The sequence below is a fragment of the Anopheles coustani genome, chromosome 3 (assembly GCF_943734705.1).
Source record: "Anopheles coustani chromosome 3, idAnoCousDA_361_x.2, whole genome shotgun sequence".
In the NCBI taxonomy this organism is placed as follows: Eukaryota; Metazoa; Arthropoda; class Insecta; order Diptera; family Culicidae; genus Anopheles; species Anopheles coustani.
The window spans coordinates 88920986-88942188 of NC_071288.1; the positions used below are offsets into that span (position 1 = coordinate 88920986).

At 42.4% G+C, this 21203-nt stretch overlaps 2 protein-coding genes across 2 annotated transcripts; one reads left to right on the forward strand and one right to left on the reverse strand.

Moving 5' to 3' along the window:
- Positions 1–378: 378 nt before the first annotated feature.
- LOC131272877 (protein suppressor of sable) lies at positions 379–7433 on the reverse strand. The gene is made up of 4 exons (XM_058274750.1): positions 7243–7433; positions 4469–5380; positions 2545–4395; positions 379–2400 (listed from the first exon to the last, which is right to left on the reverse strand). Exons 2-4 carry the CDS (start codon positions 5312–5314, stop codon positions 1105–1107), a joined length of 3993 nt encoding a protein of 1330 aa, XP_058130733.1. The 5' UTR covers positions 5315–5380; positions 7243–7433; the 3' UTR covers positions 379–1104.
- Positions 7434–19730: 12297 nt separating this feature from the next.
- On the forward strand, positions 19731–20297 carry LOC131269048 (fibroblast growth factor receptor-like). The gene has a single exon (XM_058271364.1). It carries the CDS (start codon positions 19731–19733, stop codon positions 20295–20297), a length of 567 nt encoding a protein of 188 aa, XP_058127347.1.
- Positions 20298–21203: the final 906 nt, after the last annotated feature.

Consider the following 21203-nt stretch of genomic DNA (forward strand, 5'->3'; position numbering starts at 1 on the left):
ACGTACAGTCCATGATCACACGCAATAAATGTCTCCTAATTCTAACATTCAACATACGTAAGCGTCGACGATGGTTTGACCCGTGCGGTGAACTTTTGCTGATCAAATCATTTCATTCGTCGGCACGTGGTGATGGTCAGTCGTGGGGGTAAACTTGTGTTTCATGTTGCGTCTTCATTTGTCCATTCTAATCACTACGTCCGTTGAAGATTTGCCGCAGAGTTATGTTTCGGAGGAATGCATGAATTTGCTGATCCATTATGTTTCATTCGTGCCTCTGTGTTAGTCTGAGTACATAAAAGTACATAAAGTCGTTGTACAGTTGTAATGGCGTACCGAAGAAAACGTGACATTTTAAACCAAACAGGTGTCTTTAAAGCATTTGTGTTTTAATAAAAAAATATTCAGAATATACAATGCAAGCGAAGTCTAATAAATTTACAGTAATTGTATAATTTCAAACTGAACCTATTCCCTAAATAAGACGTTAGTAATGGTTCGAAAAACGTAATCATGACGTGTTTGAACTACTCATGTTTCATTTTTCAACTATTCAAATTGTCATAATAATAAAAATAAAACAACTGAAATGAGCTAGTAATAACATTAACTAACACTAAACTACCACAATGTAGGCAATTACTACGTACAAGGGAGAACCAAACGTGGCCATCGGTTGTGTGGTCGAAAAAATCGACCCATTCCTGGCCCACACAATTTAGCTGTGATGTGTTTATTTTATTTAGATATATAATTTATTTCTTACAAACATAAAAAGAATCTCCCATCTTTCACACGAAGGTGCGAAAACCTTCGGAAGGACATTATGTAGTTTACAAATAGTCAACGTACAGTTGACGTCTTAGTACTTGATAAATCTCATATTAGTAGCTCCAGTCGAGTCAAACAACTAACCAACCCTACCCGCCGTTCCCCAATTATTCATACCCCGTTGGTTGGTTGGTTAGAGTTTTGTTCTATTCCTTAATTGCAAACGGAGAGCAGGATTTGTGGAAATGAAAAGCAGAGCAGGATGAGGCACTGGGAGAGTATGGTAGGTGAGTGTGACTTGCTTCCCTCTGTCCAGCAGTCCAATCGATAGTCCTACTTTTTCCGTCGATTGTTGTTGTTCCGTCGATTATTTCCGCCCGGGCCACCGGCGCCACCGTTATTGTTTCCTCCCATCATCATCGGCGGACCACCACCACCACCTGGTCCGCCCCCATTGTTGTGGTTCCATCGATCGTTATTGTTACGGAAGTTGTGCCCGATGCGGTTGTTATTCCGCATGTTTCTCATGTTATTGCCATTATTGTTCCCACCATTATTGTTACCTTGCGTCCACGCTGGAGGCAGCGGCCCACCAACAACGTTGCCACCCGGATGCTCGCCACCCTTGTTGACGTTGCCCATGGCAAGGAACTGCTCGAAGGGCATGTTGGGCGAAACGCCGAGTAGGCCGGGCCGGCCCACCATGGGCGGTGGTGGTTGGTCCTGCATCGGTGGTCGCCCGAAGGGGCCCTTGTTACCGTGACCGAACATTGGGGGCTGCTGCGTTTGGGTCGGAAGCGGTGGTGGAAGTGACATCGGCCCCTGGACACCCAACGGTGGGGGCACGTGCAGTGGAACCGCTGGCGGCATGCCCGGTGGCGGAATGTGTGGCACCATCGGTAGCGGCGCTAGGTGATTCGGCGGCGGCAGGTTCGGTACGACCGGGACCTCGCAGAAGGTCACCGAGTCGTCCACGAACACGTTCAGACAGGTGAGGATGTGCTGCAGCATGTTGCTCGTTCCGAGAAAGTGCATAAACTCGCTCAACCGCTCCGTCGACCGGTCCGAGTTGTGGAACTTTTTCATCTCCGTCGACAGGATGGCCAGCTGCTGGTTCACCATAATCTTGTGCTTCGAGCCAAGATCCTTGTACCAGGCCGACTTTTGGAGGATCACTTGCACATCGATCTGAGGCGATGAACCGAACGCGGAACCAGCACCACCGCCGGCGGAACCTGGCTGCTGCTGGGACTGCTGTTGCGCTTCCAACTGCTGCTGCTGCTGCTTTTCGGCGTGCCGCTTCCTTGGATCTACACGGGGACCACTGCTGACCAGTTTGTTTGCTGACGCCTGAGGGACTGAGGAAGCACTACATGTGGGAGGAACGATGAGAGCCGCTGGCATCGTGGGAGGATTGTTATACAGCGGCGAGGCACCGGGAGTCGATCCATCGGGGGATTTGATACCGGCGTCACTGCTCGTACCATCATCGGCCTCATCTTCGTCGCTTTGAATACCGAATAACCTCCGTAACCGCGGATCGGTCGGTCGGTCCTTGGCCGGCACTGGTCGTGCGATTGTTCTTCGGATGGTTTTGAAGTTTGGCTTCGGAACATCGACTACGTAAACCTGTGGATTTGTGACATAGCAGAGGAAATATTAAAAAAAAATTGTTATAGTAAAATGAATTCGAATAATGTAAAGTTAAAGGCAATGTGGTTTAAATGTACTAAAACCTGTTACACATAGTTAATTATTGGAACTGGAACTTACCTTATACAGAATGGGGGCATGCGAACCAATCGATCCATCGATTTCGGTCGCCGGTACATAGTTGGCCATCATGGATTTGAACGGGAACCCTAATTCTCCAGGCCCTTCGGAGCCCCTCGCATACGAGTCACCATCGTCCAGGTCTAACGTACCGAGCTTACCGTAACCCCCTGCACCGTAACCGAAGGACGAACCGCCCACCGGGGAGCTAGGCCCATCCGGTGACGAGGGTACGTTATCTGAATCGTACCAATCGTAGATTGAAGAAGAACCCATCCTACGCTGGCGATCGCCTGAGGACGATCCACCTTTTGATCCACCTTGGTCCGATTTCGTGCGGGAAGCTTTGGACTGCTGGCTGGAAGAGGTCGTGCTGCTCGGTGAGTCCGCCATCGACGGTGTCCAAGCGTCCTGGAGAAGCGCCGACCTGGTGCTGGTCGTTGTACCTCCGTCGTCCTTGGCGGGTGACGGTGATCGATGGTGCGATCGAGGTGAGAATCCATCACCACCTCCGAGCGATTTGGCGGATGTTTTGTCCAAACTTCCGTACATGAGAATATCTCCCAGCCCTTGCGCATAGTCGATCTTCGGTGGCACCAAGGGTGGCAAAAGGATGGGGGCAGGTTTTTCGACCGTATCGTGATCCTCTTCGGAATCGGTTCGCTTCAGCGTCCCGTAGGGATCGCGCGTGCTTTCCCCGGTTGGGTCTTTCTTCTCTTCCTCCTCTTCTTCCTCGATGTTGATCTTCAAGTGGTTCTCGTCGTCATCATCGTCGTCGACGTCGTCGTCCTCGTTCAGCAGGCTCGTATCGGCCGCCACCGCGTCCAGATCTTCGCTTAGGTTCGAGTCCTTGATGTACTGCGAGTAGTCAACGGTTGGCGTTTTCAGTAGAAGGGGATGACTGCTGCCCTGCAATATCGGCTCACTACTACTTGGCGCATTAGTGAGAGCAGTATTATCAGTGTTGGCTTTAGGGGATTGTTTTAACGGTTCCACGGGAGGAAATAATCTCATATCAACATCTCGACTTCCTCCACCAACCTCAGGGGTACCGATGTCTACTGCTGGAGGCATTTTTCGTAAATCAACATCTTCTAAACCGCTTGGTGTAGCGTTTTCCATGCTATCGACCATTCCACTATCCACCTGGCTATTGCCGGCGCTGGAAGAAGAGTTCTTAGCCTCCCGGTTCTTTTGCACGTTCATTGCGCGCACCTGCAGGTCGTGTATTTGCGTGATACTTAAGCCCAACTCGTTCAGTTGCGCCACCGTGAGCTGACTGATCTCGTCCAACGTTCGTATCCCCATATGCTCGAGATCCTGCGCCTGCCGAGGGCTGATGACATCCTTTAGCTGCTTCAGTAGATCAAGCGTTTCCCCATCGAGCGCCGGCCCACCGTTATCTCCCGTCCAGCGAGACTTGCGATATTTCTGATTGGCTGCGTGATTAGACCCCGACACCGGTTGTACGGTTGGTACGTCCAGTAGGGAGGGGATTTTTGACCCACCACCATCACCCGGTGCTTTCCCGTACCGTTCGAGTAGTTTCCGGTGGGTTGAGTTCAGCATACCGATCGCGCTGTCCCGGCTGATGCGCTGAAAATCACCCAGAATTTCCTGCGGGGCCGTTTCCAGATGCTTTAGAAGTATCGCTCTCAGATCGTCTGGAAGTGGCTCGCCATGGCTGAAGAGACACTTGTCCTTTTCCCTACATTTCATGCCCAGGTAGTAGTATTTGCACGGGAAGTCTTTGTGCATGTAGAGACATTTTTCCCGCTTCGCGCAACAGTCCATTAGGTAGAATTTACACAGTTCCATCTTTCGCGGACCGGTCGGACGATGTTTCTCATCCTAGAAAAGAAAAAGAAATTATATTTTAATCGATACACGTTATTCAGCATTCGATGACTATTAGATTACTTACATCCGAATCGTCCCGTTTTCGCTTTCGGCCATCGCGACTCGTTTTGCCGTTGCTTCGCTGGCGTGCTTGTTTACGCTTCTTCCGGTTGTACTCCCGCTCGCGCTCCCGTTCGCGCTCTCGTTCCCGATCCCGGTCACGATGGTCTCCTCCACGCGATTTCCCCCGGAAGTGTGCATCGCCGCGATCGCGCGACTCATCGGACGAGTAGTGTGCATCGTCTTCCTCCGACTCGGACACCCCCGAATCCCTAGTTCCATGATGACCATGGGGTGCATTGTCCTGCGGGCTACTGCCCCGCACGTTTACCATCTCGTACTCGTAGTCCATCTGTCCATCGTCATCCTGCTCGTCCAACCGTTGTTGTTTGCTATGCGGTGGATGATGGTGATGATGATGCTGATGGTGGTGCTGATGTTGTTGCTGTTGCTGTTGTTGCGACCCATCCCCTCCTCCAGTACCCCGGGACGATTTCTTCCTTTTCTTCGATTTACGCCCACCACTGGGTGTACCTGGGTCTTCTTCGCCATCACCGTGATGGCTAACGGACGTGGGCATCGGTGGTTGCACGCCGTCCTTAATTAGAGCATTTGCAATCGCATTCTCTACCCGTGTTGCCCAGTCGTCCACCACCGGCGCGGGCTTTACCCGTTGGCTACCGGATTTATTCGCCGGCTGTTCTCTACCCGACGACTCTTTGCTACCCGGCTCTTGATTTTCCAGCTGATCTGGATCGAAATCCTTGTAATCGGAAGGTGTCGGTTGAACCAGCGGAGGATCTTCCGGTTGCACCACATCGTCATCGTCATCTTCGATCTCTCCGTCTTCTAGATCCTCTGGATCGCTCATTTTGTTTTGTTCCAATAAAGAGTCTTTATTTACTGTTCACCGTTGCTGATCCAATTAATCGGATTCCTGCATGAAAATGGAATGAAAATACCCACGTTAAGGTCTTTTAGTAAACCCGAACAAGTCAGTGATTATTCTGCAGCATTTGTGTATGGTTAAAGGAATTTTACCAGTACAATACGTTTCCCTCCATCTAAAAAGCTAATAATTTATGACTTTTCCTACACAATAAAATCCAAATCATATTCAACAGTGACCATCAATTCGTAAGTTAGTACATTCCATTTCACCATGTTCATAAACCAGTAAGAACAGTAAACAATAAATATAGAACTGAAGAAAAACTATGTCAGTATAATACTCTTCCAAATGGAACCACATTTAACATCAATGTATCAAACATCATTCAACATAGAAAGGTGAGGAAAACACAAAATAATGGATACCTTTTCAAAACAGTCACACAACGTAATACATCGACTTTGTTTAATGGTTCTGGATCCAAAGACAGGCAATAAAATTGTGTTTCACAAATGACGACAAAGAGAAATGATTCATTACGGCGCAATCATGCATTCTGGATCGTGTTTGGAACCATTTTTCGATCTAGATAGTCCGACATTCAGATCAGCGGTGCGTAGAACATCCCCGCACGAGGGACATGCATGGCAGCATGTTTATTTTTGGAACGGAAATGCCTCAGCAGGTGATTATTGTGCGATTAAATGGCTATTTCTAAACAATCGCACTTTTTGTTGCAATATTTTCAAACCAGGGTAATACTTGTTATTGAAATCAAGAACAAATCGTATACGGATTCAATTACTCAATGAATGAAGAGTACGATCTTCCAAGAAAGGAGAAGGAGAGGAATGCCAATCAATCCCGCTCATTCTTGCTTGTAGGAAGTATATAAGAAAAGAGGGGAAAATGAACCAGAAAGCAGGCAATTTTCTCTCACAACCGACGACGAAGTAAACATACATAAAATAAAATACGTTCAAATCTTTAAGAAATCTACATTGTTCGAATTAAAGTACCGAAAAGAAAAACTTGTGAATAATGCTTAACACTTCGGTCGCTTGGGATTTAACGGGAAACCTTATTATTTTCCCAGAAAAAAAAATGGATGCGCAGAATGAAATAAAATGCTCTTTTAACATTGCTCTCTCGAATGTTATGATTCATTCGAAAAAACAACACACACCACATAACTGATCCGTCCGGTCGCCACGAACACCACTTCCCGTTTACGGTACATAGCTTTGGTTTTTTTTTCAACGGAGTTTCTTTACGAGTAAAGATGGCTACCAGTGAAAAAATCTGCCTATTTTCAGTACCTCGACGAAGACACGTTTTGACGACCTTCTCTCTCTCTCTCTCATTCTCTCTTGCACTTTCAAGAATGGTCCTATCTTTGTTCTTCTCTCGCCAAAAGGGCGTATTGGTCGATCGTTAAAACGCCAATCTTGCCAGGCGATAATGGGAACGAAGAATAGAGACCTGTGGCCTGAACGAAACGTATTCGAACATACCTGATTGGCTTTATCTCATGTGAAAACGATAAAATTGACACTTTTTTTAAATCACATTACCCTGGCATCTGTTTTCGGGATGGCAGAATCCAGGTCAGAATCGACAATGAAAATGAAAAAGATGGATTCCAAATGGCCTCCTAGGATCAAGTTGTCGCGTAGAAAAATTTCGGAGATCACGGGTTGGTACGACGGGCAGTAAAAATGTGGAAAGCTCATCCGGTCCATCCATGTCATCGATCCTAGTGCCCTTTGTTTCACGTAATAACAAGATTTTCCTTTTCTCTATGGGACGCGACCTGGTTGTAAAATTCCTCAACCATACTCAGTTATTTTAGCAGGGAAACGGACAAGCGCCGTTTAAAGAGGGGTGGATAATTTCCAGAAGTATACCGTAGTTTTCAACGCTCGTTTGACTGTTGCACACTTTGGTTTGGTGGTTTTGCTTTCGATCCAAGCCGCTGTCGAATTGGTTACCGTTGCCGTTGATGACGTCGTTCGTTTCTGATCTTAATCATTTGAACATGGTTTTCTTATTTTTTCATTGGTCATTTGAATTTGCAAAGTTAACAATAGCGACTGCATCGGTCCACGTACAGAACTGAAATGATTCAGCGGATGAAGTGCGAAGCAATATTAGATGCATAAACGGAGGAGAAGAAGAGAGACAGCTAGAGTTTACCCGTTTCGATGACCGTCACAATAGTAACATAATCGGAAATAACCGGTTAGGTAGAAACTTGTTACTAACACATATGTGCAGTTGTATATAACATTATATAGCTCGCATTTATGTTTCAAAGCGCTTTTTTGTGAGGCACCAAACTAATCGCTGCGAGCCTCACAAAACAACACATTACATACTTGTCAAAATGTGTCAGAATTCAAAATTAATTCAAATTGCGGTTGCTGTGTGTTTAAATGCTTTAGTTGGTAATTTTCTGGTCTGGGAAATTGTTAAGGCTAATGTTTATGCCACGATGTCGAAGTGAGCAAACTTTTAACTCTTGAGAAACGGCGGTAAAACTAAAGTTTCATTCCAAAAGTTAGCAATGCATTGTAATGCACGCCGTTCGGGGAAACTTTTGCTGTAACTAAAATCAAAAGAGGGTTTTTTATACAGTTCTACAGAAATTACATCAAATAGAAACAGTGGACACACAAAATGCTGGGTAAAAGTTCCATGAATTCAGGTCATTTTGATTTATTTGTTGTCTTTGGTACAGCAACTCCAAAATAACCGTTGACAGTTATAATTTTAAAATCCTTTACCTGCGATTGATGTGTTATAAACCTGTAGGCACCTTGCAGGTAGCTAGCTGTGTATTAAATACCTTCGAGGGTTTTAGCTTTCAAAGCTATATGAAATAGGAGCTTTGTCTTAAAACTGTTAAAAGTTTTTGTATTTTGTATTGTACTGAACATGCTGCATTTCCCAAATGTTAGAGCCTCCGTTAATCACAACACTGCAGATCGTATTTCATTAACACACAAGGCTTTTATCTTCTCATACCTCCAACCATTTCCTTTTCGACGTCGTTATCCTTTGACTTGAAGCCGCATAGAATTAATTATTTATCTTTCCTATCTATTTATCCAAAGGCATGACGGTTTTCCGGAAAATTTCATTGCCAAGATGGCTCTCGTTCGGTGTGGGACGAAGAATGCACAGCTTGGAGCAGTTGTTCGTTTGTTTCGCCACGCACTGCTGATTTGTTTCAACTAGGTCTGCCTCTGTTCGGTTTTGTTTGCATTAACCCACCAATAGATCACCAACGAGCAACTCCGATCTTGCTGGGTAACCGGAGGCACTCGCCGCTGAAATGATAAGCGAAAAGCCCCTCAGGAAAAACGACGGAAGAAAAGAACAAATTCCTTCCACAAACGCACACTGGATGGAAAACGGGGCGTTTGCGGGAGACCGAATGTTTACGACCAAGTAAGGAAGCAATTCAATGAACGCTTTATGATTTCTATCTGTTTATTCTGGCCCGAAAAGTGATCCAACCGAGTGTTTGTCAACCGCCGCTACATACCGACGCATTACCCGGCCGGGGGTTCGGCAAAGGGTTCGGTGGAAAAAGTTTATGATGGAGTTTTTGCTTTATCGTGCTTTGTGATGATAACGCGCGTGGAGGAGTTGAACATGAGAAGAAAAAAAGAACTATAAAAAGGCATACGGAAAAAACGGAATGCAATCAAAACCGAAATCCTTTCCACGGAAGGGACGCGGCATAGATCAGAGCGAAGCTCGGAGGTTGCTCAAAATCGGCTCAACATCAGGGGGGGTTCCGTTGCCCTTCCCTGGAGGGCTGGAGGGTTGCGTTGTTTCGGGCAATAAAGATAAATCTTGGAAAAGATTCCCGAATCACCGAATTCCAACCAGCAAATGTTAATACTCAGTTACTCTGGGTACTGCCCAATGGTTGGGTGTTAGGGCAACAAGGGGCATGATTAGCCATCAATAATAGGAAGAAACGAATTATTTTAAAAATAAATTGACTACGCAAATTTGTGCTTTAGAAAAATAGTTGTCAAACATATCAAACTACAATTTTAGAAGACAAAAATGACGAATTTCACAATGTTCCACCTAATGTTCGACGAGTCGACCCAGGTAGGGTAAAGTATATAAATGTCATGGAATCATTTACAGTACAAAACAATACAATAGGAAAGTTTTTCCTGATAAGAAAATTTGAAACTCATATGAAATTTTAATTTTATATTTTTTTTTACAAAGTTTACAACATTGCCCCGTGATCTCCTACATTGTTTGTGCATTTTCAAATACGTCTAAAAAAGTAAAAATTTAAGATTGTTGCATTTTACAACAAGCACGAATGACATTGGCCAATTTCTGATGCTGTATTTGAGTGCCAACATACATAAATTTGCCTCCCCCCCAAACACTCAAAGTCAATTAGGCAAGTCGAATAAACCGAATAAATCGGCCCACGATGAACTGATGCACTGTTTCGCCGCTGCCTACATCGAATTCGTCCGGTTGTAGTAGTGGATCAACCGGCACGGATTAGAGATAAGTTAAACGGAGCACTGTCATGTGTCCCGTCATATGTCCGATGTGTGTTCGGGGCTTCGCTTCACCCCGCGCCACCGTCCCCTCCCGCAAAAAATCCAATCGTTCCAATCCCAAACCGAACGCGTGACCAATTTAATATTCCGTGATGAATCACGGTACGACAAGCGGTTCTCGTACATGAAGGGCCGTAAGGGTATGTTTTTTCCCGTTTTGCTTGGAAAATTTATCACCACAGTTTTGCTTTACATCGTCCGCCTGCGTCGAGTCGGGATTATTTAGCATCGCAACGCGACTCGACCAGAGAAGAGCCATTTTTTCATCCATTTGGGGTTTTCCGTACTGCTGATGATTTTGTGTTGCAAAACTTTCACTCTGTCGGAAACCTTTTGGGGGTGAATTTTAGGGACCCATGAAAATACATGGTGCTGCCCGTTCCGGTGGTAAACAGTTTCCGTCGAACCGGTTCCGGAACGGGTTCACCGGGGTGTGTGTGACGGTTGGTCGTCCAGTTCAAATAAAGCAAAGTTTTGTGCGCTTATTAAAGAACCACCCGGGTATAGGGCCACCACCCAAATACTGGGGAATCTCTCTCGGGCTAAGGACGAAATTTTCCAGCTGCTGAATTTGAAGGTTATCTAGGTGGTGGGAATTTATCCTTTCCCTAGCCATAACATCCTCTCGTGCCTCAAGCGTCCGCGGCCGGTTCTGGACGAAAAAGCACGTTGGAGTACAAACACGGGCAGGAATTTGGAAATAAATATTGACTTTCCACTTCCTAATTTCCTCCAGCCACCCGAGAGTTGGGGTGGATTTGGGTAACCTACTGTTCCACGTCCCTATTCTTTTGGGGACCGCGCCGGATCTACGGCTGGGATGAAAGGGCAGTTTTGGGCTGAGCGATGTCCTTTGTTGCCTGTGGAAGCGGAGGACATGGCACGAAACAATTAGTTGGAAGTGAAGTGTCAAAAGGCGGACAGTCGAGCGGTGACCCCGGTTGTGAGTGTGGAGTAAGTAATTTGTTGTGACACTTCGATCGGCCACTATACACAGACGCACATATACAACAAGTAGAAAACCTACCGAGAGTGGGACAAAGAGTCAAAGATTGGGGCTGCCTTTCGTGACCTCCAAAATCGTTAGCTACCCAACGGTCTGGTGGAATGTGTTGCTCCTCTTATTCTCGCCTGTCATTTTCACGATCTTGGTGTAACACTAGAACACATTGCTTCTTTACTATGCAATAAATACATTGGAGTGGTCAATTTGACCTCTATTTTTAAAACTGCTTCAATGCCATCGTATTTGAGAATTTTCTCTATTCTTTTAACAACGGCTGTTTAATACATTTCCTGCTTACTAGGGTAAGTGCACCCATAGTGGAGCTAGTACCAATAGTGGTTGTAGTAGAATAAAATCCTAGCTCTACGCAGATATATATACAATGAAGTTATTTGTTCTTCTATGAAATGTTCTTTGATCTTCTGCGGAGTGTTAAAAAGATGAACCATCTCATTCCGTAATATATAAGCTCCAAAATTCATAGTTTCTAAACAGGTTGTACCAACATGCTGCATTCCTTAAGAATCTATAACGAATGTCATGATTTCCTTAAGGCTATAAATCACTACAAAATCATTAAAACCATATGATTTCGCTACTTACATACTCCAATATAATTGATTTATACGAACTTAGTTCATTTTAGCATAATTTTATTATATTTTCATAGTTTTTACTATAGTGCCACTATAGGCACAAAAACCCAAGTTGTTCCTATAGTAGCCATAGATTTTTTCACAAGTATATTTTAGTTTTATTCCGGTTTTTGGCCAATATAATCAGGTAAATTTAGTGATTTTATTTTGTTTCTACAAACTAAACAAAGCGAAACTGGAGAGAAGGCTCAGCAGAAGAAGCAGAGGAAAGAAAAAAGAAAGCGGGCGAAGGATACGCTATAAAGCATATACTATAGTTTTGGCTGCAATATTCAGAGTATTTTTTATGAATTAAAATTGGACATATTTCGGTAAAACAATACAGTCTTTTCAATGACAACGCATTGGTCAAGGAGTATTTTACCGTTCTGTTTGAAATATGCTTCAAAAATAAGTTATAGTCAAAGTATATTCAAGTTTTTCGTACTACCACCACTATAGGAACACGATACCACAACTATAGGAACCATACCACCATAATAGGAGCAACCGACTAGGAAGAAAAATACGCTTTTTTTCGTGTATTTTGTATGGTTTACGGTGAAAATAGATGTTTTTGAGAAGAAAAGTCATGTTTCGATCATAATTGATTCAAATATGTAGAATGTTGTGTTCTTAACACTCATAAATTACACCTATTTGGTATTTACAGTACTAAGTGCACCACTATTGGTACAGTTACCCTATTTGTTACCTTAATATTTGGTTTTTTTATTCGTTCGAGGAGTAACTTTTCATTGTAGAAATATTAAATTTCCTTACATATTTTAATTTGTAATTGTTTTACAACGAACACATTTGTTTTGAGACATCATTTGTTCTTTGGAAAATATATAAGTTGAAATAATAAACTAATATTTCCGATCCGATATGTTTTCCTTTACACTGAGCTGCCGGAGCGATGGATAGATGCATGATGACGTCAAAAATGACGAAATCGTAGAGTTTTGAAAGTGAGTGGTCAAATTGATTGCTCCAAAGCATTCGTGAATAGTCTGGTTATTTCTTGGGGTTTGCCCGTAAAAAGTTTATGGGAAAAACAGTTTTAGTATTTTGTTTTTAGTTGGATTTGGATGTAGCTTTTTGGGAGATATGAAAAAAAAACACGGAAAACCAGTCAAATTGATCACTTTTGTATTCTAGTGTTAAGGATCGGCGGAAATTGTCGGCTCCTTCCCGGGCTAGCAAAACCCGCTATTTCCGGACTAACCCCGTGGTTGACCAGGTGAACTTGGGAGCGTGTACATGTACGCGTGCACGTGTTTGTGTTTGTAAAGGAAAATGTGTTTTCGTGTCACTCCAAGCAACCAAACTGCCATGGATCCGTCCGGTGACGAGAAACCCGGCGCGGAATTAAACAACTGGCAAAACGAGGCGAAAACAATCATCATCAGTGAATCGAAAATTTTCTCTCAGCATGGCGGGATAGGCCGGGGGCGGCTGCTGGTACAGCTGTTCGGCCAGCGGTTGCTATTTTACGGGCACCAAATCCTAATCGCATCCGCACGGCGCGTTGACGTGTTCCTATGGCGCTAGGAACTGGTGCTTCCCGACAGGGCACCGAGGGCCGGGAAGGATGCGGTGAGCACCGAGCGTGAGCAGAAATTGAATTTCATCTGCTCGAAATGAGCGATGAAGCGATCCGAAATGAATTACTTCCTCGTCATACGTTTTCCTGGGCCCTAGGTGGCCCGTTTAGCCTACCGTTTCTCCAGCGCTGTTCGCCCGGATCCGTTGACAGAGGTAAACAGTGCTTGATCGGAAACTGGCAGCAATGCCACGCCTCACCCAGTAATTAGCTCGTCATGCTCAAGGATCGTATAAATGGAGAAGAAAGGGAGCAAGAGATACTTCAGTATACCCAAAAAACTACACAAATCATCACCCAATATTACCTGGCCCGCGATTTAATGCCTTTTAACCACCAAAGTAATGATTAAGCTTTCGTTATTGTCACCTCGCACGCTCCCAACTACAATTTTTATATTTAAGAGAACATAAATAAGAGTTTAAATATCTTATGGGACTAAAAGGCAACGGTAGGTATTCAGTTACATTTCGTTAAGAAAAAGTAACCGAAGAAAGATTGTAATTAGAGTATATAGCAAACATTGATGGAGAATAGGAGAGTAGAAGCATTTTTGCAGATAAAGAACAGGGTTATTGATCAATACTGCAAAATATTTAATTTAACCAAAAAATTAGACAATGTTATGACTGAATAGAATCCGAATCCTAACCGAGACCGGACCCTCCCCTGTACGAGAGGACTGACTATCCACGTACAACAGGGAAACAAGTCTCGTAAGCCCTTAACGGGCAGGTATGACCAAGAGGTCGTTACGCCAAGAAGAATGACTGAATAGACTGAATTGCGAACATTTGCGATTTGATGTTCATCTTTAACTAATTAGTTGAAAGGTACCGAAATGCAAAGAGTTATACTTGGTGTATGATTCTGGGTATATCGATTAAAATGTCAACAAATGACTATTTCCAAATAAATAAGACAATGGTAAAAGTCCTCAGACCTATGGATAGGCTCCCTTAAAACCTATGAAAAGAAATAAACTATTCCTGAGTCATTCGTTTCCCATAATTGTGAGTCAGGCGGCTATTTGGATTCTTTGACGACTGCAACTTTAAAGTCAGTCTCTGTTAGCGATGCTGAAAAATGCAAAACAACGGTTTATCAAAGACGTTAGTCAACAATTGTTTTTAAGTCATTATGAATCGAACGCTATTGAGTTTGAACGTAAACAATTTAGGTTGAAAAAACTAAAGTAGCACACTCTAGTAGTGTTTAATATAAAATGGCTCGTTGAACAAATATTTTGTATTTAAAATATTTATACAAGACACTCATTTGGTATCAATATAGTGACACCTTTTAAAACTAACGATTTAAAGGAAGTCCAGTCGATATACATACCTTTTGCTGTCTTACTCTATGTTGAAATCCCATGTAAAAGGGAGTAGGCTTGGCCATACCAATATTTGAATTATTTTGGTAAGGACGGATGAGAGGTTTTGACATGAACCTTTTCATAAGAACAAAACTAAAGAACAAATAAATTATGCTCGCTGCCCAGTGTGTTACATTTCTTTGCGATGATGATTAAGTTTGATTTGACTCATAATATTGTTCTTGTAACTGTTCTACGCTATGGAAGGATTTTTTGCTACATTCCAAAAACATTCGGAAGCAAAGAAATCAACTATTTAAAAAAATCAAAAGGGTGCACTACTTAGCGAAAAATAAATAGCCTAGCGAATTGCGAATTTTCAGTATTGTTCCCGATGTTGAACGAGGCATACCAAAAGTGTAAAGAAATTTGTGGTGGTTTTCAACGAAGTGCTTTTATTAAGAACGAACAAATAAATAAGACAAAGTTTCCGTGTTAGTGCTTTATCGCGATGCATCCAGCCATAGAATTATCAACGCGAAGACGAAAAATGTTTTTCAGAGAAATTTTGCCCTTTTTGTTATATCTGCTGTTTTCGTCGAGTGTTATTGGTGAGAAATTAAAAATTAATCAACGAATCGGCGAAATGAAACGAAAGTTTAGCCAAATTAAGGCAAAGAAGATTGTGAAACATGAAATAACTGGATATTATGAGCTTATAACGCATTCCACCGAACACCCTCAACTCTGAATACAGTTGAACTTAAGAAAACTAAGAGCCTTAAGAGATTGAGTAGAAGAGATCCTCGATCTTTGTTGATGACTAGATCTTTGTTGATGTAAACCATGAACCCAGTTTTCTTACAATTAAAGTCGCACCTATTGAGCTCATCTTTACGAACAAACCATGTTCTTGAGCTACGTTTTCGTTATTTGTGCATCAAAACTATGTGTTGTGGAATTTTTCCATTCATTTCATCAACAATATCTTATCAGCCTTTTTATCCATTAGAATACCAGTTTGACTTCTATCGTTTACGACCGGTGTATCAGGATCAGGCATACATATTGAGGCCGTATAGATTTTTTTGATCACATTTTTGTAATTTTTATTCTATTAGTCACAAAAGTCCAAAAGTTATTGAGTAATTCATAAGAAATATAAAAAAGTTAAATCTTTTTTTAACGAATCTTCTTCTTCTTCTTGTTGGCGTAACGACCTCTTGGTCATGCCTGCCCGTTAAGGGCTTACGAGACTTGTTTCCCTGTTGTACGTGGATAGTCAGTCCTCTCGTACAGGGGAGAGTCCGGTCTCGGTTGAGATTCGAACCCACGCCGTCGAGGTGGTGAGCCCCGACGCTCGTGGGCCGATTTTCTAACCGGCGCTACCGCTCGGCTGTCGCGGACCCCCTTTTTAACGAATATAACAAGTAAAAACGACATAAAAGATAGATTTGTAGACGATAAACGGTGTAACGGAAAGATGTTTTTAAATGTAAATTCACTATGTGTAAATGTAAATCAACTAATTTATAGGCAGTACATCGAACAAACTCTAAGGTGATTCCAAACTTAAATTTTACCCTTGGATGGTGTTTGTATTCAATTGTTAGATGTTTTAGAAAATGAAAAAAAGGTATATACATATTCAGGAGGCAGCTACAAAGCAATTGTTCTTTTTTGTTTTTTAATAGTAAAATATGATAGAACTAAAACTCATAGTCTTTAACGATCGTTGTTTATCAACATTTTTTTCAGCTATTGATATAGATGGCCCACGACTCGTAGTGGAAGGAAGCAGTATGGAATGGAAATGCGTCGATAATGCGTCGAACCATCAGATGTTATCTTCGGTTGTGTGGAATTTTCCAAATAGTTTAAAATCGATTGACATTACGAACAAAAGTAATACGTTGGTTTTTTCAAATGTTGGTGGAAAACATGCTGGAATTTACAAATGCTGCTCTGAAAATCACGAGTGTGTGGAACAGCTGTTATTAGTGATAAAATTAAATAACACGCATGATTATACCGGAGTAAATAACTCTGCCGGACAATTGGTGATACGCAACAAGTCAATTGAGTTTGATGTTATCCACAACCTTGATGATGCATCTGTTCATATTAAAGGCGAAAGAGGCCGTGATTTGTGCTATCACTTTCATGAAAATATCTGCAGACAGATTAATTTATTAGGAATGCACAGGTACAGTGTTGAAAATGCAACAGTAACGCAGAGCGGTTGGTTTACCTTCACGGTTTCGTACAGGAATACAGAGCACATCTCCCATTTGCAAATGTTGATCGAAGGTAGGTTCATAAATGGAAAAATTAATCAAAAATTGATTAATAATAATCTATAATCAAATGGTTTTTCATTGGCCTAGGAGCACCTGCGGTGGAAATTCTTCGCAATGTTTCACTGTCGAGGACGGGAATGGTTGAATTCACTTGTCACGGAATAGCATATCCTCATCCGATAAAATTTGATTTTCGATCAATTCCGTACTTGCAAAATACACTCCAAGAGCTACAAGTGGTAAGCCATACTTTTGAAAGTTCTTAAAAAATGCAGTGCATCTTTCACTGGGTGTTAACATTTGGTTGACGGGCGCTTTCTGTCTAAAACATGTTGAAGTCACCGCAATCAGCAGCGGCCTGGCGAATATATCCGCCTTGCCGTTCTGCCAAGCTAGCCCGTACATGTACGGGCTCCGTTAACAAAGTGTTAATGAAGGATATATTTAATTTATTTCAGTTCAAACAATCAAGTGATATGTTAAAAGCGAGCGCTTCCGCACTTGTCAGGGTTCCGTCATCTGGACCTACTACCGTTATTTGTATAGCATCGAACCGTAAGGGAAGCTCAATAGTAAAATCATTCTTGTATCCGGACCTGGTCAAGATAAATGTTATATCTCCAGAAGGCGAGATTGTTTTAGGTGACACAGTAGTAGTGCAGTGCCTTCTGCATAGTTATTACAATTTCACAAACAACATAACTTTTATTCACGATACGTACGAGTTCGTGACAGAAGGATCAAATGTTACGTATGGTTGGGCGGCCAACTTTTCGATGTTCAACGTTTCATCAGAACTGTTTAAATGCCGGGCCGAGTTGGAAAATGGAACGATCAAGGAAGCAGAGTTAGCAGTAAAACTGACCGTTCCACGCGCATTACGTTTCAAAAGTGGCAATGCCAATAAAGCATCAATTTATTTGAATCTGGGTGAAAATACTATGTTGGACTGTGATGCGGACGGAAATCCAGCTCCGAAGATATATTGGTTCGAAAATAACATTTTTTTCGATCACAAAAATGGTTCGTACAACGTTACCCTGGACTTCGCAACGAGTTTCCAAGAATACAAATGTTTGGCCAAATCAGGCAAGCAAGAAATGTGGAAATCATGGACAATCCTAGGTGAATATTGGAATAACTTCTAGGGTAGTGGTAGTAGGACTACTTAACTTAACTAGCATTAATTTTATATTTTTTCATAAACCAATTAATATTTGTTCTAATCCAGCGAAAAATCAACCGATTTACATAGACGGCCGACGCAAAGTTTATGAAAATGAACCGGTTATATTTCAATGCATTGTTCCTTCAATGTTAGGTTGGAAACCTTCTGTTGTTTGGGAAATCTATAAAGAGCGTAGTTTTAGCATGGTACAGTTTATTCCAAAAACTAGTGGTTAGAAACTGGATATTGCTGTTTGACGTTCTTTCTTATTTCAGATTTTGCAGGAATTTTTCAATCGCAATTACTACACAGTGGATCAAAACTTGTTTATTACACAAGCACAATATTCTCACGCTGCAAGGTACGAATGTTGCAATAGGAAAGGCAATTGTGCTGATATTAATTTGTCTGTTTTAAAAGCTCGTAAGTATTTGTTGTAGAAAACTCACGGAATGATTAACTTCGGTTCGATGAAATTGTAGATGGTGATGGTCTTTTGATGAACAATGAGACCGCGCTCTGGAACGATGGCGGCGTTGACTTTTTTTGTTACTTTCAATTTATGCCCTTAGAAATGCCATGGGCTTTATACATTCCCATTGTTGTAGATCATGAAGGAAAACGGGCAACTGCTGCAAAAGATGACCTTAGAATAAAGGCTAGCAAGGTGAGCTTACAATTGTACGATGCTAATTTATTTGAAATTGTATTACATAAAGTTAACTTTATTCTTATTCTTTAAAGGTCGAGCCTTTCTACCCTCCGTACGTGGTACGAGTCACATTTCACATTCCTGGACCGATAAAACATCCAGGCTTCGTCTATTGCAACGAACGAGACTTAAGTGTAACATCATATCTAATGGTACGAAATTTCCATGAACCGATGAAATTCGAGATCTTGAGAACCATTGGAAGTTCTACGACTGTACGTTGTCAAGTACACGTGTACGAATTTAGAGGAGACTTCATCATATATGAGGATGAACGAACCTACCATGCAGTGGGACATCAAGAAGGATATGCATGGGTCGTAAATCATTCACTGAGCATCAATACCAAGCAAGTCTCGTGTATGGCTATGCGAAAGTCTACAGGGTACTTAAAAAAGACTATTGTAGTTAACTCGCACCAAGAAATCCCCTTGGAACCTCAACAACATACATTTGAACAGGCTGTGGTTGTCATTTGCACTATCACAGTTATTTGTGCAATCGTGTTCCTGGTCACAGGAAAACTGATGAATTCCCAGCGTAAGGCATCATTCAATGATGAATCGTTCAACGATGCCGCTGTACAACTTGTTCCAACGGAATATGAGTTTTCAACGGATAAACTGACACTAGGCGAAACAATCGGACAAGGTGCGTTTGGAGTCATAAAGAAGGCTGTTGCTAGAAACATCTTCGTCCATGAACCATCGACGACCGTTGCTGTGAAAATGCTGAAAGCGAACCATTCGGCAGATGCGATAAGCAGTTTGGCTACGGAACTCAACATGATGATTCAAACTGGACAACACATGAACATTGTGTACTTCTTGGGTGCCGTGACCAAAAACAGAGCGAGAGGTTAGTGTTATCTTGCATTTGAATGCGCGAGCGTTTGATAATCATATTCGATATTTGCTTCAGGCCAGATCATGTTAATTTTTGAATACTGCCAGTTTGGGAGCGTGGATATTTTCTTACGTGACAACGCGCAACGGTTCATTAGTTGTTGGGACACATTGCAGCACTATGAACCACAAATGACACATGCAGATCGAGAGGACAACACTGATACTGGCGAGTGGCAGTTGAGGACTACAGATCTCATTAGCTGGGCCTCACAGGTGGCGAACGGTATGGACTATCTTTCATCCAAAAACATTCTGCACGGTGATCTTGCGGCCCGGAATGTGCTTCTCTACTCTCTGAAGGTGATCAAGATAAGTGACTTTGGTTTATCGCGAAAGCTGGAACGAGGCATATACATTAAATCAAGCGATAGTCCCCTTCCATACAAATGGCTCGCCTTGGAGTGCTTCACAAATCACACCTTCAGCGTAAAGACCGACGTCTGGGCATTTGGAGTGTTCTTGTGGGAGCTGTTTTCGCTTGGTGCAATGCCTTATCCAGGTGTTACAGATGGTAGGCAGCTGTTGACTATGCTGCAAAATGCGTATCGTTTGGAAAATCCAGTTCACAGCAACAAGGAGCTGTACGACCTAATGCTGTCGTGTTGGTACGTCGCTCCGCATCGTAGACCGGACTTTAGAGAATTGGCCTCGGTATTTAACGCAATGCTGCCCATGGAGTTGCGTGATGTAAGTTGAACATTTTGAAGGGTTAGCTAATAACAATTGCATTTAAAATGAGTGTAACATTTTTTCCTGCAGGCCTACATAGCCTTGAAGAGCCAATATATCCAACAAGCAATTCTGACGAATTCTTCCGTTCCAACCGTGGAAGAAAGTTGTGTGTGATCACGTATGGTATACACGGTGAAATGGTGTTGCTTCATGAGCTGCGGTGTTACCAAGATAGCAAGGAGTAGTAGATCAAAGAGGATCATCATTAAGTTCAAATAATAAGTTGAAACGACACAGAATCATCGAATAAGTAACAAATAATTTAGAGCAAACCAGTAACAAAACAAGTAATAGCAACGGTATATAAAGGATTATAAATCAATATACTCTTGATGATTCGTTGATTACATAATTTTTCATATAATTTGTTTTGTTTCCCTTATAACCTGATGCATAAAGTGATCACATCTAAACGGAAGTCTATTTTAGTTATTAGAGGTAGGTAGTTGAGGGGTTCCGCGACAACCGAGCGGTAGTTCAGCTTCTTGAACGCTGTTTGCCCGGATCCGATGTCAAAGGTAAACGGTGCTTGATCGGAAACCGGCAGCAATGCCAAGCCTCATCTAGTTATTAGCTCGTCATGCTCAAGGGTCTTACAGATGGAGAAGGATGAGAGCGATGGAGCTCCAAGGTATATCCAGAAAACAACACTCATCATACACTCACTTGGTCTGAGGTTTAATGCATTTTAACCACCAAAGTAATGATTGACCATTCGTTATTGTCACCTCACACGCTCCCAACTTTAACTTTCAGAAGAAAGAAATAAGAAAAGAGAACATAAATAAGAGCTTATTCTTTTTGATTTTCTTTCTTAGTTTTGAAGGCAGTATCGAGTTTATGAAGCAAAATAAAGGATGAAAATTGACT